The sequence below is a fragment of the Rhipicephalus sanguineus genome, chromosome 10 (genome assembly GCF_013339695.2).
Source record: "Rhipicephalus sanguineus isolate Rsan-2018 chromosome 10, BIME_Rsan_1.4, whole genome shotgun sequence".
In the NCBI taxonomy this organism is placed as follows: domain Eukaryota; kingdom Metazoa; phylum Arthropoda; class Arachnida; order Ixodida; family Ixodidae; genus Rhipicephalus; species Rhipicephalus sanguineus.
The window spans coordinates 9,360,151-9,377,190 of NC_051185.1; the positions used below are offsets into that span (position 1 = coordinate 9,360,151).

At 44.7% G+C, this 17,040-nt stretch overlaps 1 protein-coding gene across 1 annotated transcript in view; it reads left to right on the forward strand.

The window, feature by feature from the left end:
• LOC119406989 (uncharacterized) overlaps positions 1 to 17,040 on the forward strand; it is a 58,118-nt gene extending 41,078 nt beyond the window's left edge. Inside the window, exons 5-6 of the mRNA XM_037673813.2 lie at positions 7,302 to 7,418; positions 16,903 to 17,040. Coding sequence (XP_037529741.1) covers positions 7,302 to 7,418; positions 16,903 to 16,929 — 144 coding nt within the window. The 3' untranslated portion in view covers positions 16,930 to 17,040. The remainder of the gene's footprint in view (positions 1 to 7,301; positions 7,419 to 16,902) is intronic.

Consider the following 17,040-nt stretch of genomic DNA (forward strand, 5'->3'; position numbering starts at 1 on the left):
GCCGCGCATATGAGAAAGAAAGAAAGAAAGAAAGAAAGAAAGAAAGAAAGAAAGAAAGAAAGAAAGAAAGAAAGAAAGAAAGAAAGAGAAAGAAAGAGACAGAGGGGGAGAAAGAAAGAGAGAAATAAAGAGAGAGAGAGAGAAAAGGAAGAGAAGGAGAAAGAAGGAAAAGAGTGAAAGAAAAAGAAAGAAAGAGTATTTCGTCCTCTCCCCCCTTTTTTTTTTCGTTGGCAGCCTCGCCTGAACATCTATGTCGTCGTTAACTTAACCATTTCATAAAAGTAAGGGTAGTTTCTGTTGGCTTAAGAAAGTGAAAAGAAAGAAGGCGCCCGGGGCAAGTTGGCGGTGTAGACCTTAATGGCCCCTTCAAGGTGTAATCGACGGTAAGGAAATAATAAATAACGGCCGCCTTCCTCTCCGTTTGCCATTATTTCTTGGTTCCACCGCAAACTATGCTCGTTGCTTTTGTGCTGCTAGTAGCGTATGGTTCGGTTTCGTCAGTAACACCTTGGCGATGGTCGCGTAATGGGACATTGTCATCTAAATCCCTTTCGAAACGGCCGGATCGTTTTTTCGGTAAATAACAATGAACATTAAAAAAAACGAATGCAGGGAAGAGTTTGAGACGTTTTGAACGAAGGTCTCGCAGCATGTTCGCCTTTAAGTTCCGTTGTCTTGGCTCTGCCTGGGATGCGAATAATGCCTGCTCGTTTTTTATCGGCTTGCGGCTTATCCACGAGAAAGGCCATTTCCCGGAAAAGGGCTTCTGGCATATTGAGTGGTAACATGAACAAATAAAGCGCTTTTTTTCGTTTTGTTTAAGTAAAAACGTGACATTGAAAGGATACTGCCTATTCTATTGCCTGCCATTTTCCCTTTCTTCTGTCTTTTTCCTTTTTATGGGTGTTCAATACCGCCTTTTTTGTTGAAGTTGAGAAAATAGAAACTTCTCCGGAAGTGTAAACAAATTTCAAAATATACGCTTAGATTCTATCTCAGCAATACCAAGAAACATCCATAGGACGTATCATGATGTGTTGATGGAAGCGAAAAAGCCACGAATTATGGTGGTGAAACCGAATATGCTGCTCGCGATTTAAGTAGCAACTCAAATCTAAAAAAAAATATATAAATAAATAAGAAAAACGCGTAAAAAGGGTGTCTTTTTGTTCCACAACATTCCCCGCAGGGGCGTCTGTGGAAGCAGGCGTTTGGTGTGTAGCGACACCACGGACCCGTGCTAACGGGGGGGTTTCGACCCCCTCCCACGCCTAGCCGTGCGTGGCTTTGCCGTGTCCGGGGAAAAGGGGATCCTGGGGGTTGAGCCGACGCCGGGTGATTGGACCTTTAAGGCCCCCCGGCAGAGGCAACACACCCCTTTGGCCCCGGCTTCACGTAGACGGCACCCCTGGGCTGACCCACCCAGGGGAAATCGGCAGTCGCCTTTTCCTATCTCTTTCTCCCCCCCACATCTTCGTCTTTCTCTATTACTTTTTAATCTTTCCTGTCCTCTCCTCTCTTCTATTCACTTCCAATTTTCCAGGTGGCGAGGGTTAACCTTGTGTATCATATCCAGTCTTGGGTATGAATATTTGGTTATAGCGACGGTGTATAGCTGGTGTCTGCAGGTTCTCGAAACCTGTAGCGCCCCCATGTTGGGCTCGGTGGTGGGTGGCTACCACCGTCGCCGAATTTCGAAACCATCCAATGGCAGACGCTTTCCCTCATCTTCCAGATCGGCCTGTAAAAAGAGGTCGCACCGAAGCACATTTCCACTTTGAACTCCGTACCAACTATGACAACTTTCCTCGTTTCCACGTCTTGCACAGTGAAGGAACATCAAGCTTGCGTAAACTGTCCCCATTCCTGGTGGCGAAATCTCTTGGAGAAGCTATTGGTAAAGAATACAAAGCATCCAAAATGAGCAGCGGAGATCTTCTAATTGAACTGAAAAAGAAAGAACAAATAGAAAAGCTATATGATCTAGTCAGCATCGGCAACACTGATATCACAAAATACCGCCCATCGTTCGCTGAACACCTGTAGGGGCGTTATCTCCGAAGAAGACTTCCTGAACCTCAGTGACGAGGAACTCCTTGAGGGTTTCCAAAACCAAAATGTCATAAAGGTTCAAAGAATAACAATGAGACGAAACAATGAACAACTCCCAACTAAACACATCATCCTAACATTTGGGACAAGCACTCTCCCCAGCTCTCTGGACGCAGGATATCTTAAGATCAATGTCAGACCATACATACCGAACCCGAGGCGCTGCTTCAAGTGCCAAAGGTTCGGCCATGCATCACAATCATGTAGAGGCAAGGAGGCATGCGCCAAGTGCAGCGCCAATGGCCACTCAGCTGATAAGTGCCAGGAATCCCCCTGCTGCGTGAACTGCAAAGGCGACCATCCAGCCTATTCTAGATCATGCCCTTTTTGGAAGAGAGAAAAAGAGGTAATTGCGCTGACTGTGAAAGAGAAAATTTCATTTTTTGATGCAAGGAAGAGGCTTGGAGTCTTGCCTCAGAGAAGTTTTGCCAGCGTGGTGCGGCAGGGGGCAGCACCACAACAGCTTCAGGAGCATGCAGCGGTCACCACCCGTGGGCCCGTAGCAGCTCCACCTGCCCCCGTGGTGGTAGCAGCCAGTGCTGCTCCATCAGCATCAAAGGCGAGCCTACAGACGCTGTCTGCACAGGGCCCGCGACTTAACCGGACACCAAGGCCCGAGACGCGCGTCTCCGGGCCAAGCCCTCGATCCTCCAGTGCCTCTGAGAAGGCTATGGAGGTCGATGGAAAAACCACGGCGTCATCAACGCCGAAAGACCAGCGTTCTTCGGAGCGCACTAAAAAAGAAAAAAATCACCCTGAACTCACAAAAAAAGGGACCGGTAACCTGAATGGTTACTGATCTCGCTAGCAATAAATGTGTCACCAACACAGGTCACCTTTATATATTGACACCAACTGCTCATCTAAATCTGATCGCATTAGTTTTTTTCCTATTTTCATCACTATGGCTTTTATCACACAATGGAATTGTAGAGGCCTCATCCACAATCTAGGTGACATTAGGCACATTATGAATACATACTCACCTGTAGCATTCTGTCTCCAGGAAACAAATCTGGGTCCAAAAAACACTAATTTCCTGAAAGGTTTTAGTGTATTTCGAAAAGACCGCGAAAATGCCAACCGACTATCTGGAGGAGTCGCCATCGAAGTAAAAAGCGGCTTTCCCACCCGAGCCATCACATTAAACACCTCTTTTGAGGCTCTAGCAGTTAGAATTATCGCACACAAAACCTTGTCCATCTGCTCTATTTATATTCCCCCGCACGAGCATATAACTGTGCGAGAACTCGAGGATTTAACAGCGCAACTACCAGAACCATTTGTCTTAGCAGGGGATTTTAACGCTCACAGTACGCTATGGGGCAGTGATAAAACAGACCAGAAAGGACAAATCATTGAAGATTTTATTTTGTCAAACAGCATATGTCTTCCAAACTCTGGTACACCAACATACTTTTCATCGAGTACTCGCAAGTTTAGTTGCCTCGATTTAGCATTTTGCTCGCCATCAATTTTTAACGATTTTAAATGGGAAGTCCTGGAATCTTCATACGGTAGCGATCATTTACCGGCAATCATAAAATTGCCATCGACACTCCCCACCCTCACCTCGAAACCACGCCGTTGGCTGATCAATCTTGCAGACTGGCCCCTATTTCAGGAGATTGCAAAACTAGAAGATATATTTTCGCCAGAAATGAGCATTGATGACACAAACGATAGAATCACAGAAATCATAATAGCAGCCGCAGAAATAGCAGTACCGCGATCATCAAGTCATGTCCGAAGAAAGCGAAATGCCTGGTGGACAAGGGAATGTAGCGAGTCAAAGAAACTACAAAATAAAGCCTGGGGCATCCTGAGGAGGTACCCCACTTACAGCAACCTCGTGAACTTCAGGCAGGCTAAAGCCAAAGCCCGATATATCCGGAGGCAGGCCGAAAAAACATCATGGCAGGAATACATATCCTCTATCAATAGCACAGTCACATCTAAAATAATATGGGAGCAGCTGAGAAAGTTCGGAGGCGACTATTCATCCTATACCATACCCATTCTTACAAGTCCAGACACCCAAACAACAATACGAGAGCAGGCAGACATCTTAGGGCAACACTTTTACAACATCTCCAGCTCAGCCAACTACTCGGATACATTCCTGAAACACAAACAGTCTGCAGAGAAGCAGAAACTGCCTTTCACTGGTACTTGACATGAAGCTTACAATAAACCCCTAACATTACAGGAACTAAAGCTCGTACTCTCAAATGGCAAAAAAACTGCTGTGGGACCTGATCGCATACACTATTCCATGCTAGAACATCTCTCCGAAATATCCAAAGAAGCTTTACTGACATTTTTCAACATGATATGGCAATATGGAAAAATGCCAGAACGATGGAAAAATGCAATAGTAGTTCCCTTTCTAAAAGCTGGTAAACCCCCTACATCGCCGAGCAGCTACAGGCCGATTGCCCTAACCAGCTGCTTGGCAAAAACATATGAGAGCATCATAAACTGCAGATTGTCTTTCATCCTATACTCAAGAGATCTGATAAACAAACATCAATGTGGATATAGAAAAGGATGTTCAACTACTGATCATCTTGTCAGGCTGGAGCATGAAATACGAGAGGCGTTTCGATACAAGCAACACTGTCTCGCGGTTTTTTCGACCTGGAGAAGGCCTATGATACGACGTGGAGATTCGGCATTCTTCAAGACCTCGCTAACCTAGGCGTTCGAGGTAAAATGCTGAACTGCCTATCCGATTTCATGACTAACAGAACATTTCAGGTGCGGTTGGGCACTGTACTTTCACGCACATTTGTCCAGGAAAACGGCGTGCCTCAAGGCTGCATTCTTAGCACAACTCTATTTATAGTTAAAATGAATACTATTAACGAGGTCATACCACCCACAGTTATGTACTCTCTATACGTTGACGACCTCCAAATCGCTTCCCGTGCGTCGAGCCTATCAACCTGCGAGAGGCAACTTCAAGTTACCATAAATAAACTGGTGCTCTGGGCGGACAAAAATGGTTTCCGATTCTCATCACAGAAAACTGTCGCTGTTCTGTTTACGCTAAAAAGAGGATTACACCCTGACCCAGTTATGACATTAAACAGCATTGCAATTACGATAAAACATGAACACAAATTCCTAGGCGTCACATTCGACAAAAAACCGAATTTTGTGGCTCACATAAATGCACTGAAAATCAAGGCACACAAAGCGCTTAATATATTAAAAGTCTTATCGCATGAGCACTGGGGTTCTGATCGGATATGCCTACTGAGGATTTATCGTTCGGTAGTACGCAGTATTCTAGATTACGGGTGCGTCGTTTACGGCTCGGCAAGAGAGTCATACATTCGGAGCCTGGACCCCGTACACAATCTCGGTCTGCGTCTATCCAATGGCGCCTATAGAACATCCCCTGTGCAGAGTTTATACGTAGACTGCAATGAACCTCCGCTAAGCCAGCGTCGAGTATTTTAACCGTCTCATATGTTTTAAGAATCAGGTCACTACCTCAACACATATGCCATGACATTACCACGAATTGCTACTCACGCTTACACTACTCTAACAAACCACACTCCATCAAACCACTCATTCTACGTTTCGAAGAGCACTGCCAGGCATATGACATTTCTAATCATGCTATAAATATCGCCAAGAAACCGCCGAGACTGCCGCCGTGGTCGGATCTGACGCAGCTTTGTGATCTTTCACTGGCTCGTCTGAAGAAAAAAGACACCGCACAAGAGCACCTAACTCAGGAATTCCGCGCACTTCAGGATAAATACAAAGATTATACCGAGGTATACACGGATGGCTCGAAAACTAAAAACCACGTCGGAGTCGGAGTTGTGATGGAGGAAAGTGCTATCAGCATTAGAGTGCCTCATATCATGTCCATTTTCAGCGCCGAAGTCTACGCCCTACGGGAAGCAGTGCAAAAAATCATCACAGGTAAACACAAAAAAGCAGTCATATACACTGATTCACTAAGTGCACTACACGCGCTAAATCTAAAATCTGAGTGTGAACCGTTAATCGGTGATATTTTAAACATGATTGTTTTAAACAGTATTGGTGTGACCATCCGTTTTTGCTGGGTCCCAAGTCACGTAGGGATCCCAGGCAATGAAAAGGCAGACGAATGTGCATCTCTCGCAGCACAAAAAAACATTAAAAACATAAATATTCCCTACAAAGATAGCCAGCGTGCTGTCCGCTTAGCGGTGTTATCAAAATGGCAGCAACAGTGGGACTCCTGTACAACTAATAAGCTTCATCTGGTGAAGCCCACAATAGGCGAATGGAAGACGTGCTATCATCAACAACGGTTCATTGAGGTTATTCTATGCAGACTTCGAATTGGGCACACTCACCTCACACACAACTTTTTGCTTAGAAAGGAAGACATGCCGCAATGTGAAAAATGCCAGCAGCCATTGACAGTTGTACATATCCTTATCACGTGCCCACATGGCGAAACAGAAAGAAAAAAGTACTTCAGAGGACTGTACAAACATCAGATACCTATGCACCCGAGTCTCATTCTAGGAGATGATGCACTGGTTCCCCTGTCAAATGTCATTGATTTCCTAAAAGACAGCGGCTTCTTACATAGGCTTTAGAATTACATATAATGTCCTGATTACTACAAAACACCCTGTGTCTGGCGCAGCTTAGCCTCAGTTGCTTTTGCGCCAATAAATCCAATTTAACTAACTAAACTAACTGTTCCACAACATTAAATGCGTCGTATGGGCTTTCTTGCGTTTCTCTTCTTGAAAACTCGGCGCTCGTCATTTTACTATCTATATAAAAAAATAGAATTATGTAACGCTGATAATGCGCACGACGTTCGTTTCCTGGAAGTGCCGGGCGCGCGGCGATAATGCAATAAAAGGCACGCGAGATAGATGATTATTTTTGTGGGACAAAAAGACACCCTTTTTACGCGTTATTTTTACAGTGAAGTCGTATACGGCTGGGTTCTGGCGCATCGCGTCCATGGATGAAATACGTGTCGAACAACAATTTTCGGCGCGCCTCGCTCATCGCCCCATCGCCACAGGTTCCCCTTGCCCACTTTTGTTTGTAAAAATTGTTTCTAAAGTTTAGTTTCTAAAACAAATAAATAAACGAAATTATCTACGCCGTCTGCACAATATTTTTGCTTTCTTTGTATGTTGCACTAAACGCAGACCTTCGCAGCGCTTGGGAAGGCTTCCAAAAGCCCGTCGTCACCGGCATTCAAAGCCATGGCATGCGCGCTATCTTACTCTCGCGTCAAGCTGTCCCAGATCAGGAGCCTAATTGAGGTGAGTCGTAATCTCAGTGGTTCAGTTATAATTAAAAATTTTCAATAATTCTTCCTAACTCCGAGAACAAACTGTGTGTGCCGAGAAATTAGTGCTCTCGCCAACACATTAGCGCGTATCAGAGCTTTATTGCCTCGCGCAACGGGTCAAGTTTTAATTTGTTAGCTTGATGCCAGAAAGCCGGGTAGAAATCGCAGAGATCTCGGCGACATCGGGTGGCGTTTCTTCTAACTAGGAAATGCAGGATTTTCGTACAGACACGCACTGCGTGTATTGTTTTACTGATGCAATTGATAGAGCAATGGGAGATACGTAATATGCAAAATATTTTCAATTTCGCTTTCAAACGTTAGAATGCTTGCCTCGTTTACCAATGCGTATGCCCAAAGTAGGTGCGCATACCAGTTTGGATTATGAAAAACGAAAGCTCTCTGTGAGACAGGTGATAAAAGAAAACACTGTTGAGCATTCTTTCATGCTTTGAAGAGAGAGAGAGAAAAAAAAAACGATTGCCGCGAAAGGAAGCCGATATGATAGAAGCCATACATTTCCCCACAACGACCGCCGTTTAGGCATAATGTCCTCAAAGAATAATTCAGCAGGAAACGTCTATTCACTCACTTATGACACGCCATATTCAGTCGAACATTACTATTGAACGTTAGTGGGGCATAACGGCAAACCAACGAACCACCTACATGGGGACAGTTTGCAGAACGCAAGGAGCGAGAGAGAGTAGCAGAAACGATTCGATAAGCCATAATTATTATCTCGTCAATATGTGCTCACACCATGTTGCTTTTTAAGAAAGAGTTAACCACAGATACAATTTATGGCTTAGTCACAGAACACTTATACCCGCTGGCTATGTTCCTGGTATTCTTACGTTTCCTAATGAAGCGGGAACTGCGTTATGATCAGCCATTAACGGCACCAAATTAAGGAAAACTACAGTCGCCTTTTACGCCGTAGCTTGCTTCGTTGAAGATAACACGAATATCTTATATCAGCTTATACGCATAGCCATCTATGCTAACGCTACGATATGTACTAGTTAACGACTACACCTTCTCTACCGAAATGTGTAATGAAGTGAGAAACACGGCTTAATATTTTCATTACAGCAGGCACACTCCTTCAAGCGCATCGTTATGTTAATCAAGCAAGTAGCTTTCTAGAACGGTTCGGCTGTTTCCTTACTTCCATAATTATTGCAGATGGCTTCTGCACACTTCTCCTATATTTATTTATGTACCCGCGTATTCCAGGGACACTAAATACGCACAGCCGACTTTGCAACAATAGGCGAACTATAGACGAGAGGGAGAAAAAACATAAGACAGGGAGGTAACAACGCTGCACCTTATTGGCTACCCTACACTGGGGGAGGGCCAGAAAGTAACAATGAAGAGAGAAAGAGTGAACAAGGGAAAGAGCGTACCTCGTTTATTGCACATAAGCCTTCACGACAGGAATTATGATCGATTTTCCATAAACACGTGAAATTTACATACTTTGATGCTAAGGTTCTGGAGACCAAATTTAAAGCAAGTAGAAGTGTTGGAATAAGTTATAGTGCATTTCACAGCAATTTATTGTAATTAGAGTAAATATATATCTAATTATTGTACGGTAAGTCCTGCTATATTTCTTCATAAACCGAATTCAACGATTCATTCAGATCACATGCAATAGTTATCTGCTGGCAGTGAGTATTCCTAAAAACGTAAAATATTGTGAAATTCTCGCGAAACGGCGCACATCCAACGTCTTGTTAAACACGGTACTGCCTTCACCAAAGCGATAGTGTGTAGCGAAATATTTGAACCAGAAGTCATGTAAAGGAACTTAAAGGGGCCCTGCAATACTTTTCCAAATTACCATCGAATGACTTCACTGAAGGAGTTTATTGCATCACGAACAGAACGCCGCAAAATCTTTTTTTTTATTTCGTCCAGTACGAGCGAAGTTAGAAATTTGTCGCACGCTGTAATTGCTTCCTATCTTCTCTCTTCACGATGAACGCGCTGTAAGATAAGCGGGGAGAAATGGCACGGGGGAAAGAAGTTCCGTCAAGCGCGCGTCGTGACCTTGAGCACTTTTCCTTTTTTTTCTTCGAAGGAGCGGCTTACTTTCAGTGTGAACGCGGGCACGTGGCGGCCTCCCGCGGCGGCCTCGGTTACTAAGCAGCCCACGATGCTCAAACCAGCCAATGGCCGCGAATTTGGGTATATGGCGCGGTCCGTCGGGTATACGGCATGATTTGTCGAGCTGATTTTGAAAATTAACTCTAAATTCCAGGCCGCGTGCGGCGCTATAATGTTTGGCTCGCGTGTTCTCGGGAGCCTCGACTGCCGATCGGCAACAGATCGGCAACGTTTTCTGCCCATGCTGAAAAGTTGTTGCCAGGCCCGTAGCTTTAATGCAACAAGGTTGCTTAATTTACCATTAGCTCAGGGTCTGCGGTCTCTTTCTTACCATTAGTTCACGTGAATGGCAAAATAAATCGCGTCTCCAAATGAGGAAGCCGTGTCGCAAAGCGATAGAAGTATTCATCGCGCATGCGCAAATGGTCACAACAGAGAACTGTTCACCGCCCGGTTTCTCTGTGGTCGTCGTATAGAAAATGAACTGGAATCCTTGATGTTAACGAAGGCTCGCATGGGGTGGTACAAAGGTATCGAGACCTCGCAGTACGCTTCTATTTGTTGTAGTTCATTCTGCCGAGCAGTGTGCCTATCGCAGGGGCGTAGGCAGAAATTTTTTTCGAGGGGGAAGGGGGAGGGGCTGTTCAACCAACTTTCATGTATGTTCGTGCGTGTGTTTCTATGTGTGCGTGTACATGCAAAATAGAAAAATTTCGGGAGGGGGGACGAACTCTCCCCACCCCTCCAGCCCTGGCTGCTCCAATAGCCATCCGCTAATAATAATAACTGTTGGAGTTTAACGTCCCGTAACCACGATATGATTATGAAAGACGCCGTGTATAGTGGAGCGCTGCAAATCTTGACCATCTGGCTTTCTTTAACGTGCACCTAAATCTAAGTACACGGTCCTCTAGTATTTCTGTCTCCTCCAATGAAATGCGGCCGCCGTGGCCGGGATTCAAACCCGCGACCTTCGGGTTAGCAGTCGAGCACCGTAACCACCACCGTGGCGGGTGCCCAATGGCATATAGCGTACATAAAGCCCGTGCTGGCTGAAACCGCGACACTTGCGCTTTCCGCAGACACTATTAAGACTGAGTTCCTTGTATTGATTATTTTTATTTCGAAACTGTGCTTGAAGTTCTGTGTGGCTCGGAAGTTTTCTAGCGAGTGTTGGACGGTCTGTCTGCTTCCACGTCAATAGCTACGCAGACAAGTTGCGTATACCTCAAATGTATGGCGCGCCCAGGCGTTTCGTCTGCAATATCGTTTTTAAGCGCGCTTGACTTCGTGTGGCTTTCACAACAATAAGCTTCGTCTAGTATCGCTCTCTTCAAAAGTAAGGCTTCCTGTGTCTTCTACGTTTATTCGCGAAGGAAGGAATGCAGCCAGAAATGCGTGCGTGGGCATGCCGAATTCTTGAGATGCTGTCGATCCATCGCGATTCAGGAATGTTGAATAACGCTTCTCGATCACTTCTTTTTTGTTGTTGTTGTTGTTGTTGTGCTGTCGACGTCAAACGCATTTTTCTTTATCTGAATCGGATTGAAATTCCGAACGTTCCCGAGTCACTGCTTAAAAAAAAGATAGAAGAGAACTACGTGCGTTGTCGGAATAGAAGTTTCTGAATTTATTCTTATCAGTGTAGGGTGCGAAATAACATGTCGATGTGCTCGTTTTTTTTTCTTGCATGGCACGATACACCATCAAGTACTACCACCTGAATCTTTTACCACCCAAATCTTTTACCAAAGGTGACGCTCCTGTGCGTCGGAGCCATACAATGGAACGAGGTTGCAAAAAATTGTTTTGTGGGCATGCTTATTGCGGGTATGCACTTGCCTTCACCCTTTTTGGAACTTAATTCAGTCATATGGCAAAGACACACAGAAAATTGCCGCTCGCGCACGCTAGTTAGAGATTTGGCCGACTGTACTTCTTATAGTTCGATAGACACAGCCACGCACCACTCATCCATCATTCACTAACTTTTGTCGATGATTACGAAGCTCGAGGGAGCGGGTTTGATTCCCCTTTATTGCAGATAGCTGGGATGGTTGGTGTCGAGCAGAGCAGGACATAATTACTCATTCCAAAAAGACGGGGCGCGCAAACACGGACACAAGAAAGAAGTCACGACACCACCAACGCCGACTAACAACTGAAGAGACGCACAACTGCGGAAAGGAAACATAATTACTAGCGCACGAGAAAAAAGAACACGTGCCAGTACTAGACTTCAACTAAACTTTATAACATTCAACGTACAAGCATGCATGCGTAAAAATCTGATTATCTGCGCGGAATTTTGATATCACAGGTGGTTATGAATTTTCTGATCATTAATAACGGGCTTCCTGTGCGCATGCAGTCCACGATTTTTATGTGTGTATGCATGCACGCTGAATGTAATAGTCTAGTTGAAGCTTAGTGCGGTCCCGTGTTCTGTCCTCTCGTCCTGTCCCCGTTACGCTAATAATTATGTCCTATTTTGTTTAATTCCCGGCCACTGCGGCAACACTTCGACGAGGGCGAAATGCAAGAACACCCGTGTACTTAGATTTAGGTTTACGTTAAAGAAAGCTAGGTGGTCGAAATTCAGGCGGAGTCCGCTACTGCGGCATGCCTCATTATCGTATTCTGGTGTTCGTACGTGAAACCAAAGCAATTACTCCTACACAACAGAGAGAGAAAAATAGATGAAAAGGAAGAGGCAGGGAGGTTAACCTGGTGCGAGTGACCGGTTTGCTACGATGAATGAATGAGGAAGAAAATACAGGAGACAGGCGCTGAAAATTATGCGCTGCACAGTATTCGTAACTAACCATTATTATAACATGTCGGAAATTATTAGAAAAATCACATGGTCCTTTACGCATTCGCCTAAGACGACTCGAAGGCGAAAGCCATCATCTTCTTTTTGGTCAACTTATTTATTCCCCCCCCCCCCCCCCCCCACACACACACACACCCTGTAGACTTTCTGCGCCTAATGTGGTTTCGCAATGCCTCCAGGATCGGAAGGAAGGAAGGACAATGGGAGAGAGGAAAGACAGGGATGTTAACCAGTTTGGCATAACCGGTATGCTACCCTGTACAGGGGGAAGGGATGGCGGAGATCGAAAGAAGAGTAAAGAAGGAGAGAAAGAGAGGGGAACACACACGCACACACATAGCTTCACAGCGCAGGACCGGAGGCATCGCAAGCGTTCTGCACCTCATATGGTTTTGTACTGCCTCCAGGATCGGCCCACCTTTGACCATGCGATGATTTCGAGTGGTGACGTCACTATGTGACGTCATGTTATGTGACATCACAAATGTTGGATAACTGCGACGTCATCACATGATGATGATTTTTGCATCACTCATGTTTGCGCCTCGCCAACGGTCACTTTTTCCGTTTGATGAGGCATCTAAGGATTTCGCCTTAAAAGCACAGTCGATGCTGTTGTCTAGACAAAAATTCCATACGTCTCATGTCGCTACACAAGATACTCGTACTGGAATGAAGTCCCTTTCTCTTCTCATAAGCAGGGCCATCACTGGGAACGCTTGTCATGTGTTTACATCGTTTTCTTTATGCGTTGCAGATGGAGTTCTCGCGTATTAGCGTAATTATCCGGAACTTACTCGGAAACCCGTCTTAAACCATGCTTGGAGTAGACTTATTGCCCAGTTAGGGGCACATTGAAAAGCGATTAAGGAACCTAAGTAGCATTTAAAAAAAAAATAAGATCCGGTACTTTCATGGGCACTAGGCAACACCAATCGGCGTCGACGTCAGCATGGCTGATGCGAAAAATGACCATCACGTGATGACTTTACCATAAGATGTCACCATAACGCCACATATCGCCAAAAACTGTGACGTCACGTGAAGTCCCATGATCACGTCATCACATTAGATCGTCTCTTGGCCAATGGCGGGGCGATCGCGGAGTCTGTGCAGAACCTTGCGAGGCGCAGAAACCTTGCAATGCCTACGATCCTGAAGGCAGTGCAAAACGTTCGGTGCGGAACGCTTTCGGAGGGAGGCGGGGTAGGAGCAATACATCGACTGGGAAGAAAATGGCTTTCGCCTTCGTGTCGTCTTAGGTGAATGCATAAGGGACACCGAGAGCTTTTGTCGTGGCTTTCTTGGACCTTAACAAAGTATTATGCTTGGCAAGTTGATGCATCATGCACTGAACGAAACATATGCGGCGCAAATTGAGGATCGAGAAAAATAACAAGACTTGATTCTCAGTATGCGCCGCAAATCTTTCGTTAAGCTTTTTCGGAGCTTTCTTTTCCTGTTGTATTTTCCTTTTGTATTTTGTTCCCTTTCCCTCAGTTTGTTCGCGGTATTCCACAAGAGAACTGGCTATGATATGAAAAGCGAGTGACACCACTTTAAGCACGCGGGCATGCAGCCGACGCAGAGCGCGAATAATCCCTTCGATACCCAACGCCCGTTTATTTTTTATCCACTCAGTCATGTTTGACGGTGAAATCTATTAGAGCGATGTTATCGAAGCGGTAAATTGGCTAAGCCGATACGCATCTAATTGCCGCAACGTGTTCACTACACTTGAACCAACAAGCTATACCTACGTGCGAGCGCAAACACTTCCTTCCCAAAAGATAGCGTTCAAGTCGATCGTGCTCTCTTTCCCTCGTACGTCACGATCGAGAACTTTCTTTCGATAGAAAACAGAATAAAGAACGAACGAGCAAACACGGAAAGTGAATCGAAAGACTCGCAACACAGACCTCGTGAATCACGTAGTGAGCGAATGAGCGTAATGATTGAAGGTGGCTCGGCTCGATGCACTTTGAAGTGGGCTGTTACGCAACAGTAGCGTCATTACTGAGGCGCGAGAAAACATGACGAACATTTTTTTTTTCAATTTGTTGTTTCGCGTTGTTTTCATTCTTGAAAGCGTGCGTAACAGGTGCCAGCTTCTCTACACGGAAGCTGAAGTGGCATCCGGAAGCGCTGGAGTGAAAGAAGACTTATATATAACCAAAATAAAGATTTCAACAAAACCGGTCTGCAAAGAGACAAAAGGAAAACGTCAGAGTTGTTCGCAGAGAACACGCCGCAAAAGGAAGTAACTGCGAAGAAAAAAAAAAAGACGTCGGAATAAACAAGCAACACCTCGGTGAGCCCTCTCTCCCATTTTCGTGCTGCCGCTGTCGTTTCGCTTCAAGTATCTGGTTTTATTTTAGACCGACCCCGTATTTTCATGTTCATTTGTTCCTCAGCATGTGTTCCCTCATCTCTCTCTCTCTCTCTCTCTCTCTCTCTCTCTCTCTCTCTCTCTCTCTCTCTATATATATATATATATATATATATATATATATATATATATATATATATATATATATATATATATATGTAGAAGGTCTTCCTGGATTCGGTAGAATTATAGATGCTGAAGTGAAGTGGACGAACGAACGAAAAACGATGCTTTATTGCCAACGTTGCGGCCGGGGACCGGCCTTCGTCAGGGCACATGTGTGCCCTGACGAAGGCCGGTCCCCGGCCGCAACGTTGGCAATAAAGCATCGTTTTTCGTTCGTTCGTCCACTTCACTTCAGCATCTATATATATATATATATATATATATATATATATATATATATATATATAGTCGGTGATTAGTGAGTGACATGCAGTGCAGGCGCGTGTACAAAAAAAAAAAAACATTTATTCGACGTTTTGACGGGGGACCGGTCTTTTTCAAGAGTGGAGCTCACAGGTACAGTCACTGGATTATTACACGTTCGCTCTAAGAGAGGCGCGAGGAAAGAGTCGTACTACAATAACAACAAAATGGCGAGGAGTGTTCCAGCCAAGATTGATCGCCTGGAGCACTGCGTAGCCCATTGAAGTCAAATAAAGACGCGTTTATTAGAATTTACGAGGTTCAACTTGTGTACCAATCAATGCATTTTGCTCTTTCACATTCACTATAGTCTACAGAACTGGTAAAAAACAAGATGCGTCCAGAAATATGATAGCCAAATTAAAACAACGTGCAATTATATCATGAAAAGCATGGGGACACACATGCGTTCCTTGGCCTGTCTGTTGGGTTCATTTGGTGGTGTCTAGTAAAGAAACGAGCCTCTCGAAGAAAATTCCCATTGTTTCATTCTTCCAAAAATGTGTACACTGCTCTTGAAGGGAATGTAGTGAAATATTTGTATTCATTTAATGGATGAAAATTATGAAATAAAGGGACATCACACGCAGAGGCATACGCGAGGCTCCTGGTTCACAAGTGGTCGGTTGCGTTCGCTAATTGAGTCCTAAATAGTGAAGGGAACAGCGCAGATGCCGACGAGGACGAAGAAAGACACGTTTGACAAACGCCAGCGCTGCGTTTGTCAAACTTGTTCCTTAACTATTTTGTACGAACAGTCCTGTGTGGAAACTCTGCTCTAGTCATAATTCACAGCTGACACCTTCTCTCGTGAATAGTTCTAGCGTAAAATAACTTTTGTTTGTGTGTGCATAGCAGTCAAGTTTGAGAAACGCGTTGCAGCAAGTTAGCTCTCTGTTGAATTCAGTGCACAGTAAAAGAAAAGCGTATTCTTAAGGATGCTCTTATGCTCCAAAACTAACACAGATATCTTTAGGGCTGTAAAACTGTTTACTGTTCGCTACAGCAAGCTGAAATTGCACCCGCTGTGAGAGAAACCGTATTTGACTTGAATCGTGTTTATTCTGGCATCATGATAAGCACCAAATGATATATTACCTACGAGGTTTTGACACGAGATGTCAATTCATAATTATTTCACGCAGCTTTTGTCTTCTCTGTCACGATTTCCATCACGTTTACTTGCCGAAATGTCGCACAAAAACTTAACTTGAGCCTCAAGAAGAAGTGGATCTGATTCATTGAGTTAGTCAGCCATGGGAATTACCAGCACGCTCATACAAGTTGCCAGTCTTACCGCTGTGTGCTACGTGTCCCTACTGCTGGTGGGTTTATTTATGGAGGTAGATGCATACCAGCTACTAAGGACATGTGCTAGCTTGCAGTCCGAACGCTTCCCTCTCCTAATGCAAGCCGGCCTCGGCTACAGTGCCACCACCATGGGATACAGGATAGCAGATTTCACAAAACACTGATTCAATTCACTCACAACACAGGCCTTACAGCACACATGTAATACACATACAACAAGCAATGTGACCTAAGGGCAAATCTGCATCGCAATAAAGATTAAAAAAAAATGCAATAGCTTTAACTGTGTAGATTTGGAGTTACGCAGCATCTTTTTTTTTTTTTCGCGTCGTAATTGTATTGAGTTCTACGTATCACGTTTCTTCCTTGCAGAACTGCCAGTTGCTGCCCTGGCCTTGAATGAGCACCGCGCAGCATGGTTGCCTGCAACGAGACAAGGAGCGCTTAAAAAATTGCTGTCAAATATACACGTAGTCACTGACGTTCTTGTGGCAGTACTGCGCTATACTG